Raw genomic sequence first — 14,468 nt, 5'->3', positions numbered from 1 at the left:
TAGTTTGGAGCAGCAGGGATTAAATGTTTGAGTGGTGGGAATGGTTCACAAGAAAGGAATAGGGGAGCCTTGGGAGGTGGTCCTCTCCTCTTCTTCTTCAAATGCAGGTGAGGATGAAGTCAGCTTGTGCTTTTGCATGGCAGCACAGCACAGCTGTACTTTCACAGGCAGAAACACATGCTGCACAGGTAACTTTTCTTTGAGGAAAAAACCCAGCTCCATCATTTCTGGCCTTTATAGTAACCAAGATAACCCTGAGAGAGGGAGCAGTGTGGAAAAACAGAACAGTGTTTTTCTCAGTCCACAGAAACCAACAAGTGACAGACCCAAGAGGTCCATTTTGCTTCTTCTTTGTAGGAACCTCTGGATCCGAAGATTAGGAAGGCACTACCTGAGAGCACAGGTACTGCCCTGATTAGCAGTTTCATAGTCTTGTAAAAGCATCTCACTTTGCTCTCCCAAGCACTTGGTTGGCAGGTGGAGACTAGGAAAGGGTTACCATTATTTGTGTTTCCCCACATCTGATGGTACCTTAAGTGCTGAAGTGGAGCCATTGCAGAGGGGAGGGTGCTATGGGGGGCTGCAGATTCATCCTCCAGCCCTGCTCCAGGGGCTCCCTGGCACACAGGCACCTCTGGGAAGAGTACATGAACATGTGAGGAGGGATATGTTCCTGGGCTGCTCTGTGCTGCAGAATGTTGCCCAGCTCCTGCCTGTCTGGTCAAGGTCAGGCACCCCACAGAGTCCCCGCTGTCCCCTTCTGCCCCTGCTCTGGTACTCCAGTGCACTGAAGCAGGATTTTGCTTCTTTTTTTAAAAAGAGCAGAACGTTCATTTTCCCTATCACAGCAGCCTGGCTCTCATGCCAGTAAAGCATGCCTAATTGGCAGGGCTTAGAGACTGATCATTTCAATTTATGCCCAGAACAGGTAGGGCAGCAATGAAAGCCTCTCCCACCCAACCCCACCCCTTCTCCCAGTGTGCCTCAACCCTGCCCTGGAGGGACCACCTGGAGGGCTGAGCAGGGAGTTCCCTCGCCCTGCGCAATAAAGAGGCACAGTCCTGCAGTAAATACCACGTTAAACTTATGGCTGTTTAATAGTCAGTGTCCCTCTGGTCATAAAGCTCTTGCAGGGCTCGTGCAGAGGAGCACCTGCCAGTGAATTCATGCAGAAGCAGGAGCCATTTGCTAAGATTTTGCCTTTAAGGACTTGGCAGAAAACGCTGGAGTGAAATTTTCACTTCACGTTGCCATGAGGTCAGTGGGAAAACAGTCCATTGTGTGGCTGTTGGAAATGGTTCCCACCACTGCCACAGCTTGCAATAGCATTCCCAGAACTGTGTGCTCTTGGGTATCACTTCCTTCTTTTCAGGCCCCTTCACATATGGAGGTTTGCCTCCTTGTCCTTTTTGCCACTCCCTTTCCAATCTGTCAGCCTTGCTGGAGAACTGTATTCCCTACAACCAGCACAGGCCTGTATGACAAGAGGATTCAGGGCATCATTCCCATCTTTCCTGAGTTCCCCATCCTTCACGAGCCAAACTCCACAGGAAAAATTCCCTAATTCTGGGGAAAGGCACAGTCAACCCATATTTGTTATTGACAGAGGAAGAACTACCAAGGAGTAGTGGATTTCCTCATAAAGTGGGAGCATCTATTCATCTAAATAAAATGCTTTGCAAAAACAAAAACTAAACCCAAGCACTGTACAAACAGAGAGCCTTTAGCAAATCAGGCTTCTGCAATTGCAGAGCTAAAACAAAAATAACATTTTCCAGTAGCCACTGGTCGCACTCAGGTTGCCCAATGCAGGCATCTCTGCTTTTCTCAGCATCTGCTTTATCAGTTGTCTTCTAGCCCAGAGAAGTCCATGGTTCTTGGCAGCAGCTCTTGCTGATGTGCAGTGGGTTATTTATTGCTCAAGAGCCCTTTGATCAGCAGCCAGGGCCTATCACACCATGCTCTGAGACAGTGGCTGCCAGACCTGGCCAGCACAAGCTGGATGGGCTCCCGAAGCGCAGTAGGAGGAAACCAGGATTCCTTTGGGCCTGTTGGAGTGCATCTCATTCAACACCTTTCTGGACATCCAGATTTTCCAACAGGTTTTCTTTCCCAGTATTTATGCTCATGCCTCACAGTGTAATACCGGGGCCAGGCAGCTGCAGGCTCTAGAAGGATGTGTTTCAGCAGAGCACTTGGCACATCCGAAACTTTAAAGCTTGTGTTCAGCACTGCGTTGCTTCTGCCTAGGTAGCACATACACTGGAGTACTTTGTTGAACTGGGGCCCAGCAGTAGCTGTTAGAACACAGCTGTATCCCACTTCTCGGGTGTTGTGGTGGTTGTGGTTTTCTTCCTGGGAAATGCAAAAATGCCAAAGCCACTGTCATCTCCTTTTGCACGGCAAGCGACAGCCAAATCAGCCCATGTGCCTGGGTAGCTCTCTCAAATTTGAAAGCACATGAAATGAAAGTGCTTAGAATTTTCCAGGGCATGTGCTGTAAAACTGAGCAAGGCACAAAAATTTTCCCAGGGACGCCGCGATCTCAGATCCATGTATATACAGATCCATGTAAATACATCCATGTAAATACAGATCTATGCATTTATCATTACTCATTCCAGTAATAATAGTTCCACTGAAATCACTACATCTACATGTACAAAATGAAGCACGTGTGTAAGATCAGGATCTAAATATGTAACAGGCAGATCCACCTGCAGCTATGGCAACTGCACCTGGAACTGGAGCTGCACATACATGCGTGCAGCCTGTTACACTGAGGGGCTGACAGACAATATAAAGATATATGATAAACTGGTGGAAGAGGTAGGACCAGAAATTGCCTCTTTTGTTCCAAAGCTCAGTATTTATCCCTTGCATCCTAACTTCTGTCAGTGTTCTGCACTCATTAACTCTGCAGCTCTGTAATTTGCTTTCAAAGGGGTTAAGGGCACTGCACCCAGTAGCTGCACTCAGATATCAAGGCCTTCTGCCATCTCTCCTATTCCTTCAGGTCTGGGGACTCAACCCAACAATCAGCACTATTCTTAAGTTTAAGCACAAAGACGTTTTCTGCCACCCTGAGTGGTCATCAATTACTCAGCAACAGGAGACCAGCCCTGCGTGGAAGTCGTGTTTCTTCACAGAGCTGGCACCAAGTGTTCATGGCTGGGGGCCAGCTTGCATTCCTTCAAGCAACCAAACTCCTTTATAATTACTCCTTTTTTTTTTTATAATTCTACTGATGTCATTGTGCCAAGTTATCCCACAGATATTATTCTGCTCCTTGTGCACTGAAGTGTTAGACACGCTCAAGTATCTCAATAGGTTACACTCTTGGTTTGTTTTCTGGCCTTTGGTGGTGCAAAAACAATCGAGACAGAATCTGTATTTTACTGTTTCAGGACACCTAGGCTCAGGGAAGTGTGACAAATCCCTGCCAGAAACATCCACCCCCAAGTAGTTGTCTGGATGGCAGAGGCTGGGGAAATCAGCAAAACAATGTTTCTGCTCGAGCCACCGCGCTCCTTCTGCTTCGCAAACCGGCTCCAGGCACTTTCTCTTGTTCTTGTGATTCCCTTCCTGAATTACTGCAGCCAAGTAATTGTTTCATCATGTTGCACTGAAATATTTTCCCATCGTGTCACCGTAACATTCATTTCTCAAACCAAAGCTCCTCCTTTTGCTTACAGAAAAACGTATGGCAAAGCCCCCGTGCCCCAGAGCCCAGGCGAGCTCCCGGAGGAGGGACAGGGCAAGGGAGGCATCGGAGGGATTCTGGGGTTGTTTGGAGGAAGCTGTGATTCCTGTGACTGTCATTTCTAGGCACCATCAGTGAGCTCCTTACCACAGGCTTAATGAACTGCTGTTGCAATAGACTGGCAAACCCGAGGTATTTATAGCAAACAAACAAGGGCTGCGCTGGGTCTGTGTGGGGATGGGGACCGGAGCCTCCCAGAGCCTCCTGGCAAAAACTCCCTTCTTTCCAGAGGTGTCTGCATTCGAGCCCATCTAAACCAGGTCTCCTGGCTGAGCCAGCCCTTCTCTGGCCTGAGTTTAGTAGAGGATTTATTCTGAAAATTTTATGAAATGATGAGACCTAACTAAAACCTCTGATTAAATACCCTGAACTCTGAGAAGGTGCTTTGATAGCTATGGAATGTGTGATACAGGAATCACAGAGGCAAGAGCCAAAGGGATAGGACAAGGTAAAAACCAGATGTAGGTCATAGTCTTTCTTAGCATTTAATTAGCTAGAAAATATTACTGGAATTTATTATTATTTATTATATGAATAATTTCCATAGCAAATTAATAAGTTTTTTTTTAATTTATAACAAATAAGAGTTAAATTTGGCACTGCTTTGTGAAATCATGGCACCCAGTTGGAAGGTTTGGAACTAAATGTGTCCCTATTGTAAGTGCAAATCAATTATTTTCACCGACTGCTAACTCATTTATTCTCGTCGTGAATTCTCCCCTCTTGGTTTTCACATCCAGGCAGATCTGACCAGCAGCATTTCTTGGAGGGGAGAAAAGCCTTTCATTCAAAACAAAACATCTGAACAATTGAGCAGATTGAGCAGGTGGGGAAATGACCACAAAAGGCATTTTTGAGTTTCCAATTTCCAGTGGCTCAAACAAAGCATATCAGAGTCAGGGCTGTGCCGGGCCTGAGAGCTGCAGCTCCCGAGGACGGGCTGTGCCAGGATCAAACCCCAGGATCAAACCCCAGGATCAAACCCCGGGCTCCAGGATCACTGCACAGGGAAAGTCTCCGGGAGTTTCACGTAGTTCCCATCAGGCAAACACGGCACCATGAATTTCACATGACCCTGATGGCAAACCAAGCTGTATCTGATCTTTTTTAGGTGTTTACAAACCCACCACAGATTGTGCTGCTCGTCTGCCCAGGCTGGGGCAACACAGCTGCAGCTCACATGAAAGAATCAGGAACCTCAGAAATCCTCAGGATATAGAGTAGAGCTTCTACCAAAGTTTAGTTTTAGGTTGCAAATATTAAACTCTCAGACTATGTTTGGGTCCCAGCAAAGAGTTAAATAGAACTTAATTCTTTTAATGATTTCACTTGTTTGTTCAGTGAGTGTCTCTCAAAAGAGAACTAATTCCCTCACAGGTTTAATGGTTTGACCACATCGCTTTATTTTTACTTGATTGATTGATTGATTGAAAAAAGTGTCCTGAATTTGAACATAATTGTTTCTTTGGGAGTAGTAAGTATATTCCTAGTTCTGTTTCAATTTCTTATTTAACATATTAGGACCCTTTCAACATCCAGGCATATAACTTTTTTTTCACACTCCACATTAGTATACGAGGTTCACCCTAAAATTCTGACTGTTCAGCATTTGTGTAAGATGTAAAGAGAAAAAGGCCAACACTCAAGAGAGTAGAAGTAATTTTTTTTTCATTAGAAATTGGGAGCAAAAAGATTTAGAACCAAATTCTATTCCAAATTCATTCCCCCCATCCACCACATAATCACGTATATCCAGCCCAAACTGAATGCAGAGCCCTGCTCTGGACTCACTTTGTGTCACTGGAATGACAGGCAAATGCAGGGCATTGAGCATTATCACTATAAATAACAAAAGAAGATATGTAATTTGACCTTACAGCTTTTCTCTTTATTAAAGCAGGTACAGAGTTGCATTGAATTTTATTCTGGTCACAGCTAATGAAACATTGCTTGAAAACCAGTGTGAGAGTAACTTCATGTTTTTACACACACCCACATCGATGACAGTTGTTCTCACAATTCAACTGCAAAGGTAAACTTTGTGCACAAAGCTTTTCTCTGGCTCTAATTTTGGGCTATTGCAGGATTTCAGTGAGGAAAAAACCATACTGTTATCAAATATGATCAAGTCTCCCATCCAATAGCCCTTGGGTACAATTTGGGTGATTTTATTTGACAGAGGAAGAACAATTAGTATGGAAAGACACATAATTTTTCTTGCATCTTCCAAGAGTTACCAATGGAAGGCTGTGGGAAAAGTGGGAAAGCAACATCACAGTGTCAGAGCTGCACAGGGTTACACTCTGGACAGATAAGCAGAGAGTAACAGTTTGAAGAACCACTAAAAAACCTATAATTGTATTCTTAAATATATTTTATAAATGCTACATATGATTCCTTCTGAAGAACTAAGCACAGCTGAATTCAAACACCTTACAAAACAGTGCCAGGTGCTTTGGAACAGGGATGTTGGTGCCATGGATTTGATCTTACAGACTGATTTCTACTCTGTTATTTTAGTAGCAATGAGAACGACCTGTAGGAATCAGCCAGTGTAACATATCATTTGAAAAGAAAGAAAAAAAAAAAAAAAGCCCAAATAAAATGCTGTTTAAAAACTTCCATAAAACTCAAAACAGATCTCTGGTGTTTGCACTTCTCTGTCTGGTTTGCCTGCACATGGACTGCACAGTCCTACCACAAGCTGTCCTGAGTGGCTTTGGGAAGAGCAGCTCAGGAGACCCTGTCAGAGACCAGCCCAGACGTCCCAACTCCTGCTCTTGGCCAGCAGAATCTTATTTGTTATGGGAAAATAAATCAATATTTGGAGCTGAGCCACTGTTTGGACAGGGATTTTCCAATTCCCCCACTGTGATTAGTAAAGGTATTTGGAATCTTTTGCCTGCTTTATGCTTGGACTCTTCTCAGATTCATTTCCAAACTACTTTTTCGAGACTAATTTTTTCTAGGACATGTTTTAATTACAGGGGCTTTTTCACATGCTGGTTTAGAAAGCAGGGTATTTCATGACCTCCATGCACTACAAAGCTCCTACAATGTAAGTTATGAGGGTAATACAAGATTAAGAATGAAGGATTCGGGAATTCTCTTTCTGACTCTTTCACAAATTCCTTGTGAGACTGGTGTAAAATTGGTGCGTTCGTGTCCTCAATTTTCCTGTCTGTACCTGCATCTTTCTGACAAAAAAATCGCTGCTGCACAAGGTTCCTCCTGAAGGAGAAATCTGTAATCCTAATTAGGAGATACACTGGAATACAGCAGTAATTTAAACATCATTCTTTAAATTGCAGCAACACCGCCCTGGCTCTCCTGCACCGCGGCAGGCAGAGTTTAAGGATGGGGATTAGCTCCTTCATGCCTGGGAGAGCTCTATCTCCAAAACTGGACTATTATTTAAACAGATATAAATACCTTCAGTACATCTTATCTTTCAATCTACCCTGCCTTCCAGCCCCCACAAACTGAACTCTTGTTGGAAGCTTTGTTATTAAGAAAGCAAGAAAGCAAGAAAGAGAGAAAGCAAGAAAGAAAGAGAGCAAGAAAGAAAAGTATTTGAGGACATCTTAAGTCCTCCAGCAGTTCCACTCTCGACAGCACTGGGCTCTGACTGGGAACACTGTTTGCAAGTTTGGGTAACATTGCACGGCCTACAGCACAACAAGAAAATAGGATCTAACGATGTGGATAAGTTTCGTAACTATACAAATAGTAGAATAAACAGCCACGGGAGGCTGGAGTAATCACCGTCACGAGGGACAGTCAAGACAAGATCTAACGTCGATCTTGCCTGCAAGGACTTGAGTCATGCTGGTGCAGGAGCTCACCCAAGAAAATCTATTTTAGGGTCTCATAAAAACGGCTGAACTGCACTGCACAAATCAAAAAGCAAATGGGGGAAATCTGTATCAGGACCAACAGTGCCCTGCTCACGACTGCACGGCTCCTGGGGGCGCAGGGAATGTGTAACAAATGTCAGGGAGAGCTCCAGCTGGTGGGCCTGCAGGAGGCTCTGATCTTGAGAGTCAAAAAAAGCAGAACAGTTCTTTCAGTAGAAAACATGTTTTCCTTAAAGAAAGACTGGAAACAAGCAGCAAATTGCAGATTTGTCCTGCAGCCCACTGCTGTTTGTATTGGAATGTATAGGAGCAAATTCAAGGCCACTGTCTTTATACTGGAAATCCCTTTTGTGCTCAGCTGTCAGAGCACAGGCAGTTAAGGAGTTTCTTTACCAGGCACAGGGAATCGGGATCTAAAAAATTCACGTTTAAATTTGGCCTAACAGGAAAATGGAAAATGCTGAGTAAGACATGATCATTTGCCCTACTCCCTCCACATAACCAGCCTGGGACTGTTCACTTCTTACAGACCTTGACATGGCAGCACACAGTGGGGAATAACAGAGCTGGGAGCCCCAGCAGGGCTGACGTGTTCAGCAGCAGGCTGGAGAGCCTTGGATCTCTCCAAAACAAAGTTCTGGCCTGCTACAAACTTCCTCCTCCTCTGCCACCCCCCCCTTGTCCATCACTTGCCCCCAGAAAATGCACACACACAGAAGCAAACAGTCCTCATCAGAGAATTCTATCTGCAGTTTTTAGAAAAATGTCTCAAGAGCAAAGGGAAGGGGGTTGTTCAGGAGCCTCTCACCTGGCAGGGTCTCATGGGAGCTTCCTGAGCAATGACCGAAATTACCGACATCCAACAGAAATGCTACTTTCTCATGTTTATTCCTGTAAACTACAAACATAAGAAATGCTGAATCATAGAGAATAGAAACTCTGTAAAGAAAAAAACCCCAAACACAAACAAAAACTCATTCAAAGCTTCCTCCCTTACTTTTTCTTCCTCCCTCCCACTTCAGACTTGGTGTTATTTGCCAAGGATTGGTCATGGTTTGGATAGCACATCTTGCTCTACACGTTCAGAACAGCATGAAGTGCAAAAAAAACCCCAACACAAACACCTCCTCCCCAAACAACACCCAAGCGGCAGCTAAACCAAGTGATTAGAGGAAATAAAATGAGGCAACAAGAACTGGCTAAAGCTTCCAGCTCTGCTCCTTGCTGGGTTTCTCTTGAGGGTTTTGGTTTTGGTTGTTGATTTTTTTTCCTTTCTCTGAGTCAGAGAAAGCTAAAAGACCAACAAAAATCCCTATCCCTGATCACAGCAATGAGCCAGAATCAGCTGGAATTTCAACCCTGTGTTTAATCTAACTTTAAACATGCCTCCAAAATAAAACAAGCTACTTTTTTTTTAACCTAGTCATAAAGTTTATTAAAATTGTTCATTAATGCTTCAAATGTAGCAAGAATGCATAGATCCCAAAATATACATATGTATTTTCTTATAGAAATAGATTATTCTTTATAATAAAAAAAACTGTAAGAACATCTTTAACAGATTACTCAATCCATGACTGACAGTTACACGAGATTGCATCATGTACACAGCATTCCCAGCCATGCTTAAAGGATTGCATCACTTTGCCCTTGCTCTCCTCTCGCTCTTTTAAATAACCCCAGCGCCCAGCAGCCTGCAGAGCCCGCCCGGGGCCGGGGCCGGGGTCCCCCCGCGCCGCCCGCCCCCGCAGCCCCCGGACCCCGCTCAGAACCCGCGCGGCGGCGGAGCCTTCCGCCAACATGTCTGTAAAGACACACGCACACACAAAAAATAATCCAACAGCAACAACACAAATTAAAACCAACCCCGCCCGCCCGCCCGCCGCGGGCTCTCGCCCCCCCTCGCCCCGGCCCCGGGAGCGCGGAGCGGGGCCGGGAACCGGCGGCTCCGCTCGCCCCGCCGCCCGGCCGGGGGTCAGCAGCGAGGCGAGGAGGCGAGCAGTGGCTCGGGCAGCTGTTTGAACAAGTTCCTGAGGGTGCTCAGCTCCCGGGAGAGCTGCTCCACCTTCTTCTGCAGCCGCTCGTTCTCGGCCGTCAGTTCCAAGACTTTGTGCTGCGTCTCCAGGTTGCGCATTTTGGCTTTGTCGCGGCTCTTGCGCACCGCGATGTTGTTCCTCTCCCGGCGGAGCTTGTACTCGTCGCTGTGCTTGTCCACGCACTTCTTGGGCTTGTTCTTGCCCGCCGGGGCGGCGGAGTAGCCTCCGCCGGCAGCGGCGGATTTGGAGGACTCGGAGGGGTTGGGGGTGCCGGGGGGGCTGGAGGAGGACGAGGTGGACAGGTTCCCGCTGCTGCCGCTCGGCACCGACTGGTAACCCAGGTAGGAGCGCACGGTGCTGCCGTAGGGCGAGGACATTCCCCCCGGTCCCGGCCCGGCGCCCCCTTCTTCCTTACGGGGCCCTTTGCAAGAGTCCAGGGTCTCGAAGACCGGCTCCACTTTGGTTTCCACGATCTGGGGCGGGAAGCAGCCCGGCAGCCCCCCCGGCTTGTGGCTCTGGCTGGCGCAGGGGTGGCTGTGCCGGGCGAGGCTGATGTAGGTGTAGTCGGGCTTCTTGCTGCCGCCGCTGCCTTTATAGTCCTCGGCGAAGAGATCGGAAAGGAAATCTTGGCCGGCGCCGCTGCTGCACGGAGGCTCAAAGTTGCCCCCTGCTGCTGCCGCGGGAGGCGGCGGCTGCGATGCCAAGGGCTCCAGGTACGGGCTGAAGTCGATGGCTCGCTCGTGGTCCCCGACGGTGAGCTCGGTCATGGAGCGGCCCCCGGCCGCCCGCGGGTGCAGCTTGTTGAGAGCAGCCAGACAGTCCGCCTCGTAATAGAAATTAGCCACTTCCATGGATTTAAAGGCGGGCGGCTGGATGGGGAGGCATGCTGCGTCCCAGGCCACCAGGCGTTGCATTAAAGCAAAGGGGGATGCGGGGAGGAGGAAACGACGCAGGGGGCCCCCCCCGGCAGAGGGTCAAGCTGCCGCCGTCGGGGTGGGGGCTCCAGACCCTGCCGCAGTCTCTGGCGTGGGCACGGCCCCGCGGCGCTGCCCACCCGGGCTGGATCAGTCCCTGCGGCGCGGCGGGGCTTCACCGCTCCGGCAGCTGCGGCGGGGGCTGGCGCGTCTCCTCCGGACCATCTGGTTCTGGGTCCCGTGTCCTAAAGTCTCTGACTTAGGAAAGTTCCTCTCCTCAGTTATTTATAGGGGCGGTGGATCCCATAGCAACAGGCGCGTCACCGCCTGGCCGCCTGCCACGCCGCACGCTCGGCAACTGCTGGCCCCGGCCCCGGAGGAGGCTCCTGGGGCGGGTGCGCCGGTGCGGTGCGGTGCGGTGCCCGCCGGGCCGCCCACAACACACCCGGCGAGGGAGGGAGGGAGGGAGGGGCGGCTGAGGACCTGCAGGTGCGGGAGGTCGGGGCTAGCCGCGGCCAGGTCCGGCGGGGACAGCGGCGGGGACAGCGGCGGCCAGCGCTCGGCCTCGGGGACACAAGTGTGCCGGGCTCTGCTGCTGCTCCCGCCGAGCCGGCCTGGGCTCCGCTCTGACACCGGAGAGCGGGGCACTGCCCGGGGCTGGCAGCGGGACTGGGCACAGATCCCCCTGGGTCTCGTTTTACCCTTGGGGACATCAAGGCGGGAGGGATTTTTCCAAGTTCTTTTGGCAAAGCAGGGGGAAAGCTGCAAACCAAAGACGGATCCCGTTACTCTCCATCCCGTGCTTGCTTTGGTAAATCCCACTGGCAGGCAGAAGTGTCCCCAGGGACGTGCACAGAGCCGCTTTCCAGTGGCGAGCCCTGGGCCGAGCGATGAGGAGCTGGAGCAGGGCACGGCACTGCTCCGGGCTCCCTCCTCGCCGCTGAGAACATCCACAGGGCAGCGAACCCAGCGCTCCCTCCCCAGCATTCGTGCAGGGATGGGGCCCTGAAAGTTTGTCTTGGTGTATTTACTTTGCAGGATATGGTGCAACTGTGAGGGCACAGACGGGATAGGGGATCCACACATGAAACCAAAGGGGACCCACCGGGCGGGACGTGGCTCAGGAGGAAAGTGAGAGACGTGCAGGGGAACGTGGAGCCCAGAGTTTTTCAATCTGTGGGGTAAGTTTGGGAAGGAAGACTGAATCTTGATGTCCGTTTTAATTAAAGACACCCACCTTGGGAATCAAACTTATATTTTCACTCTCTTACTCCCACATTTACCTGTCTACAAGCTGGTGATTCATCCCCAGAATAAAGGACATTAATTTAAAACAAAACATATAATTAAAGGAAGTAGGAGTGTCCTCGCCTCAGTAAAGAAGACCCAGCACTGCAGGGAAAATGACACTGCCTCTTAGAATAATGTGAAGCAATCCTGCGGTGTGGGAAATATTGTAACGTTAAGCCAGAGGAACAGGTATTGCATTATATGATTCAAACAGTCAACTGTTCTTAATGTTCAAACCTCAGAACTCTGAAAAGAGGAAGAATTCAAGAATCACTCAGTGGATCATCGGACTTTTTTTTTTATTTGCTTTTTCTGTTCATGTTTTAATAGGATTTTTTTTTCCATAACAAAAGCCCCCTAACAGGTTTTCGGGCCTCAAATATTTCTAGTTCCATCTTTATCTATCAAGTTAATCTTTGGTGAATGCACCAGAGATTAAATTGGAGCTGGGCCTGGCCAGAGAGCTGGGTCTGGAGGTTGTAGTTGGAGCCCATACCTTCATAAATACAAACATCTGTATTGGGTGCAAATACTGGCAAGTTGCAGTGAGCCAGGGCTTGTTCTTCTGGCTGTTTACTGCTTCATCCTGCACCTTTATCCTGCATTCTGATCTGGCAGTTACATCCAGCGGCTGCCCTAACTGGCCCTTCCAACCGAACTCTTAAAATCAGTCTCATGTGCTTCCTACCTCCAAACTGTCTCAGGGACCCACAGGCAGAAGGTCTCCTGCGTGGTGACCTGCTACGTGCACGGTTGGTCTCTCTTGGCCAGTCGTTGGCTAAAATCAAACGCTAAAGCTGGTTGGTAAAATTCCTGAACAGCTTTTCAAGATATTTTTGGAGATCTAAATTTGCCCTCTTCGAATTTCTGCCCTTATTCTCTGCTGCTCTGCAGCAGAAAGTTGTATTCCCACCTGGGCTGATCTTCCCCAACAAAATAAAATGCCTGTGCAACTGTCATGTGAAACAGATTCTATCAGGGATGGTGTGGCCCACACCTGCTTTCCCGGCCAGTGCTGAGTAATCCCGCAGTCACCGGGATCACATGGCAGCTGGGTGGTAATTCAGGTTGGATGCCCAGCTTGTCCCCTCCTTCCCTTCTCCCCTTCACCTCCCTGCTGTACCTGGATGTCTTTAAACTTCCTCCAGCTCACCTCAAATCCCAACATCCGCTCTCATGTAGCCAACATCCATTCTCAGCTTCTCATGGGAACCTTGTTGGCGAGACTAACCACTTATCCAAAACCCCAGCATTCGGCAAGCAGGTTTTGAGCTAACTCTGGTCTCTTTTAAATTGTTTCTGCACTTGTCATAACAAATGCATGGCCAGAAGTGGGGGTTTTGAGATGGGAACAGGTGCAGAGCAAGACTCGCACCGCATGATTGAGAGGAGGTCTGGGCACACCAAGCTCTGTCCCTGCAAGTGCCTGGCTTGGCCTGGCCAGATATGCAGAGGCTGCTAATAATTGTCCTGAAAAACCTCCTCAGAGATGCTTTAGATAGGAAAAGAGATGCAGACATTCCTGGCGAAAGGATCCAGGCACTGGCAGCAGCCCTTCCGCAGCTTGTCTCCCAGAAGAGCCATTTTCGACTGAAAAGCAGCACTTCTGTGAAAAGCTCCTTCCTACTACTGATTTCATGGATTTTTTTTCAGAACTATTCAGTTGAGGAAGGAGACAGCATAACTCACAAATTACTCAGTAAGAACATAACATTTTCGAGGAAAAAAAAATCTGATGCAATAGCATCCAGATTCCTCTACATTCATGGGTGAAACAATACAGAAATGAGGAGAGGAACAGGAGGAGACCAGTGTGGTGAAAAGGTGGAGGGAAGAATGTAATCCTCACTGCTCATCTCTGTCATGAATTAAATTCTGCTCTCCAGTTTGCCTTTTGTACTGTAGAAGCCACAACTTTCCAGCTCCAGGCTCGGACCTACAATAAAGCATTGCAGAGGCATTTTCTTCCTGGAAATTGTCTTCTTTTCCAGGATTTCTTGCAAGCTTTCTACTTCATGCACTTCAGGTCTGCAGCAGCTGTCCCTGGAATGACACCAGTTTTGGGGGGATGCTGTTAGTTTAGTGGTGATGGCTCAAACACTGAAGTGTTTGTCAGAAAGTCTATGGACTGAGGGTCATGCTGTAAAAAGAGGCTGGCTGAAATTTCTGATGCTTCTTGGTGCAGTTTTGTCCCATTTATTATTATTATTATTATTATTATTATTTCCCTTGCAGTAGCTCTTAGCAGGTCGGTAAGATCAGAGCTGCATCACACTGAAGGTGCTGAGCCACAGGGCTGCAGCCTGGAACAGCACAAGAGGGGCAGAGCTGGGGCACAGGGAAAGGAAGGTGATGCCAGAAGTTGACAGTTGCAGCAATGCCTGGGGTGCTGTGGGCAGTGTGTTGGAGGGGAGCCGGAGAAGAAGTGAGGGGTTCCAGAGCACAATGTCTCTGCAAACAGGGTGGTGTGAGAGGAGAGCACAGAGGTGGTGTGAGGAGGTCTCTGGGGGGTAGGAGGGGACCTTGCCTAAAAGACTGACTTAAGTAGTGTTGCAATAAAGGCTGCAAAATAGAGAAGTAAATTTGAAATTTATTTCTGAGCATGGCA

General features: G+C 48.4%; 1 protein-coding gene and 1 long non-coding RNA gene across 3 annotated transcripts in view; one reads left to right on the top strand and one right to left on the bottom strand.

Annotated features, from left to right (window-relative positions):
* The window catches only part of LOC114004174, a 140,737-nt gene extending 126,756 nt beyond the window's left edge, over positions 1 to 13,981 (top strand). The window contains exons 4-5 of one of the 2 annotated variants that reach the window (XR_005564019.1): positions 11,609 to 11,751; positions 13,514 to 13,981. This is a non-coding gene — a long non-coding RNA (uncharacterized LOC114004174). Of the gene's footprint in view, positions 1 to 11,608 lie in introns of both variants that reach the window. The other variant, XR_003546487.2, reaches the window with a different exon arrangement.
* On the bottom strand, positions 8,493 to 10,820 carry CEBPB (CCAAT enhancer binding protein beta). The gene has a single exon (XM_027751906.2). It carries the CDS (start codon positions 10,568 to 10,570, stop codon positions 9,596 to 9,598), a length of 975 nt encoding a protein of 324 aa, XP_027607707.1. The 5' UTR covers positions 10,571 to 10,820; the 3' UTR covers positions 8,493 to 9,595.
* Positions 13,982 to 14,468: the final 487 nt, after the last annotated feature.

This window comes from Pipra filicauda, unplaced genomic scaffold (genome assembly GCF_003945595.2).
Source record: "Pipra filicauda isolate LSUMZ 115617 unplaced genomic scaffold, ASM394559v2 scaffold275_size1018216_pilon, whole genome shotgun sequence".
Lineage (NCBI taxonomy): Eukaryota > Metazoa > Chordata > Aves > Passeriformes > Pipridae > Pipra > Pipra filicauda.
The sequence above is the reverse complement of the archived record's forward strand: the minus strand, read 5'-3'. Positions and strand labels throughout refer to the sequence as shown.

What these genes read in the sequence shown, in the direction of transcription:
- CEBPB (XM_027751906.2), bottom strand. Translation starts at nt 10,570, where the DNA reads ATGCAACGCCTGGTGGCCTGGGACGCAGCATGCCTCCCCATCCAGCCG.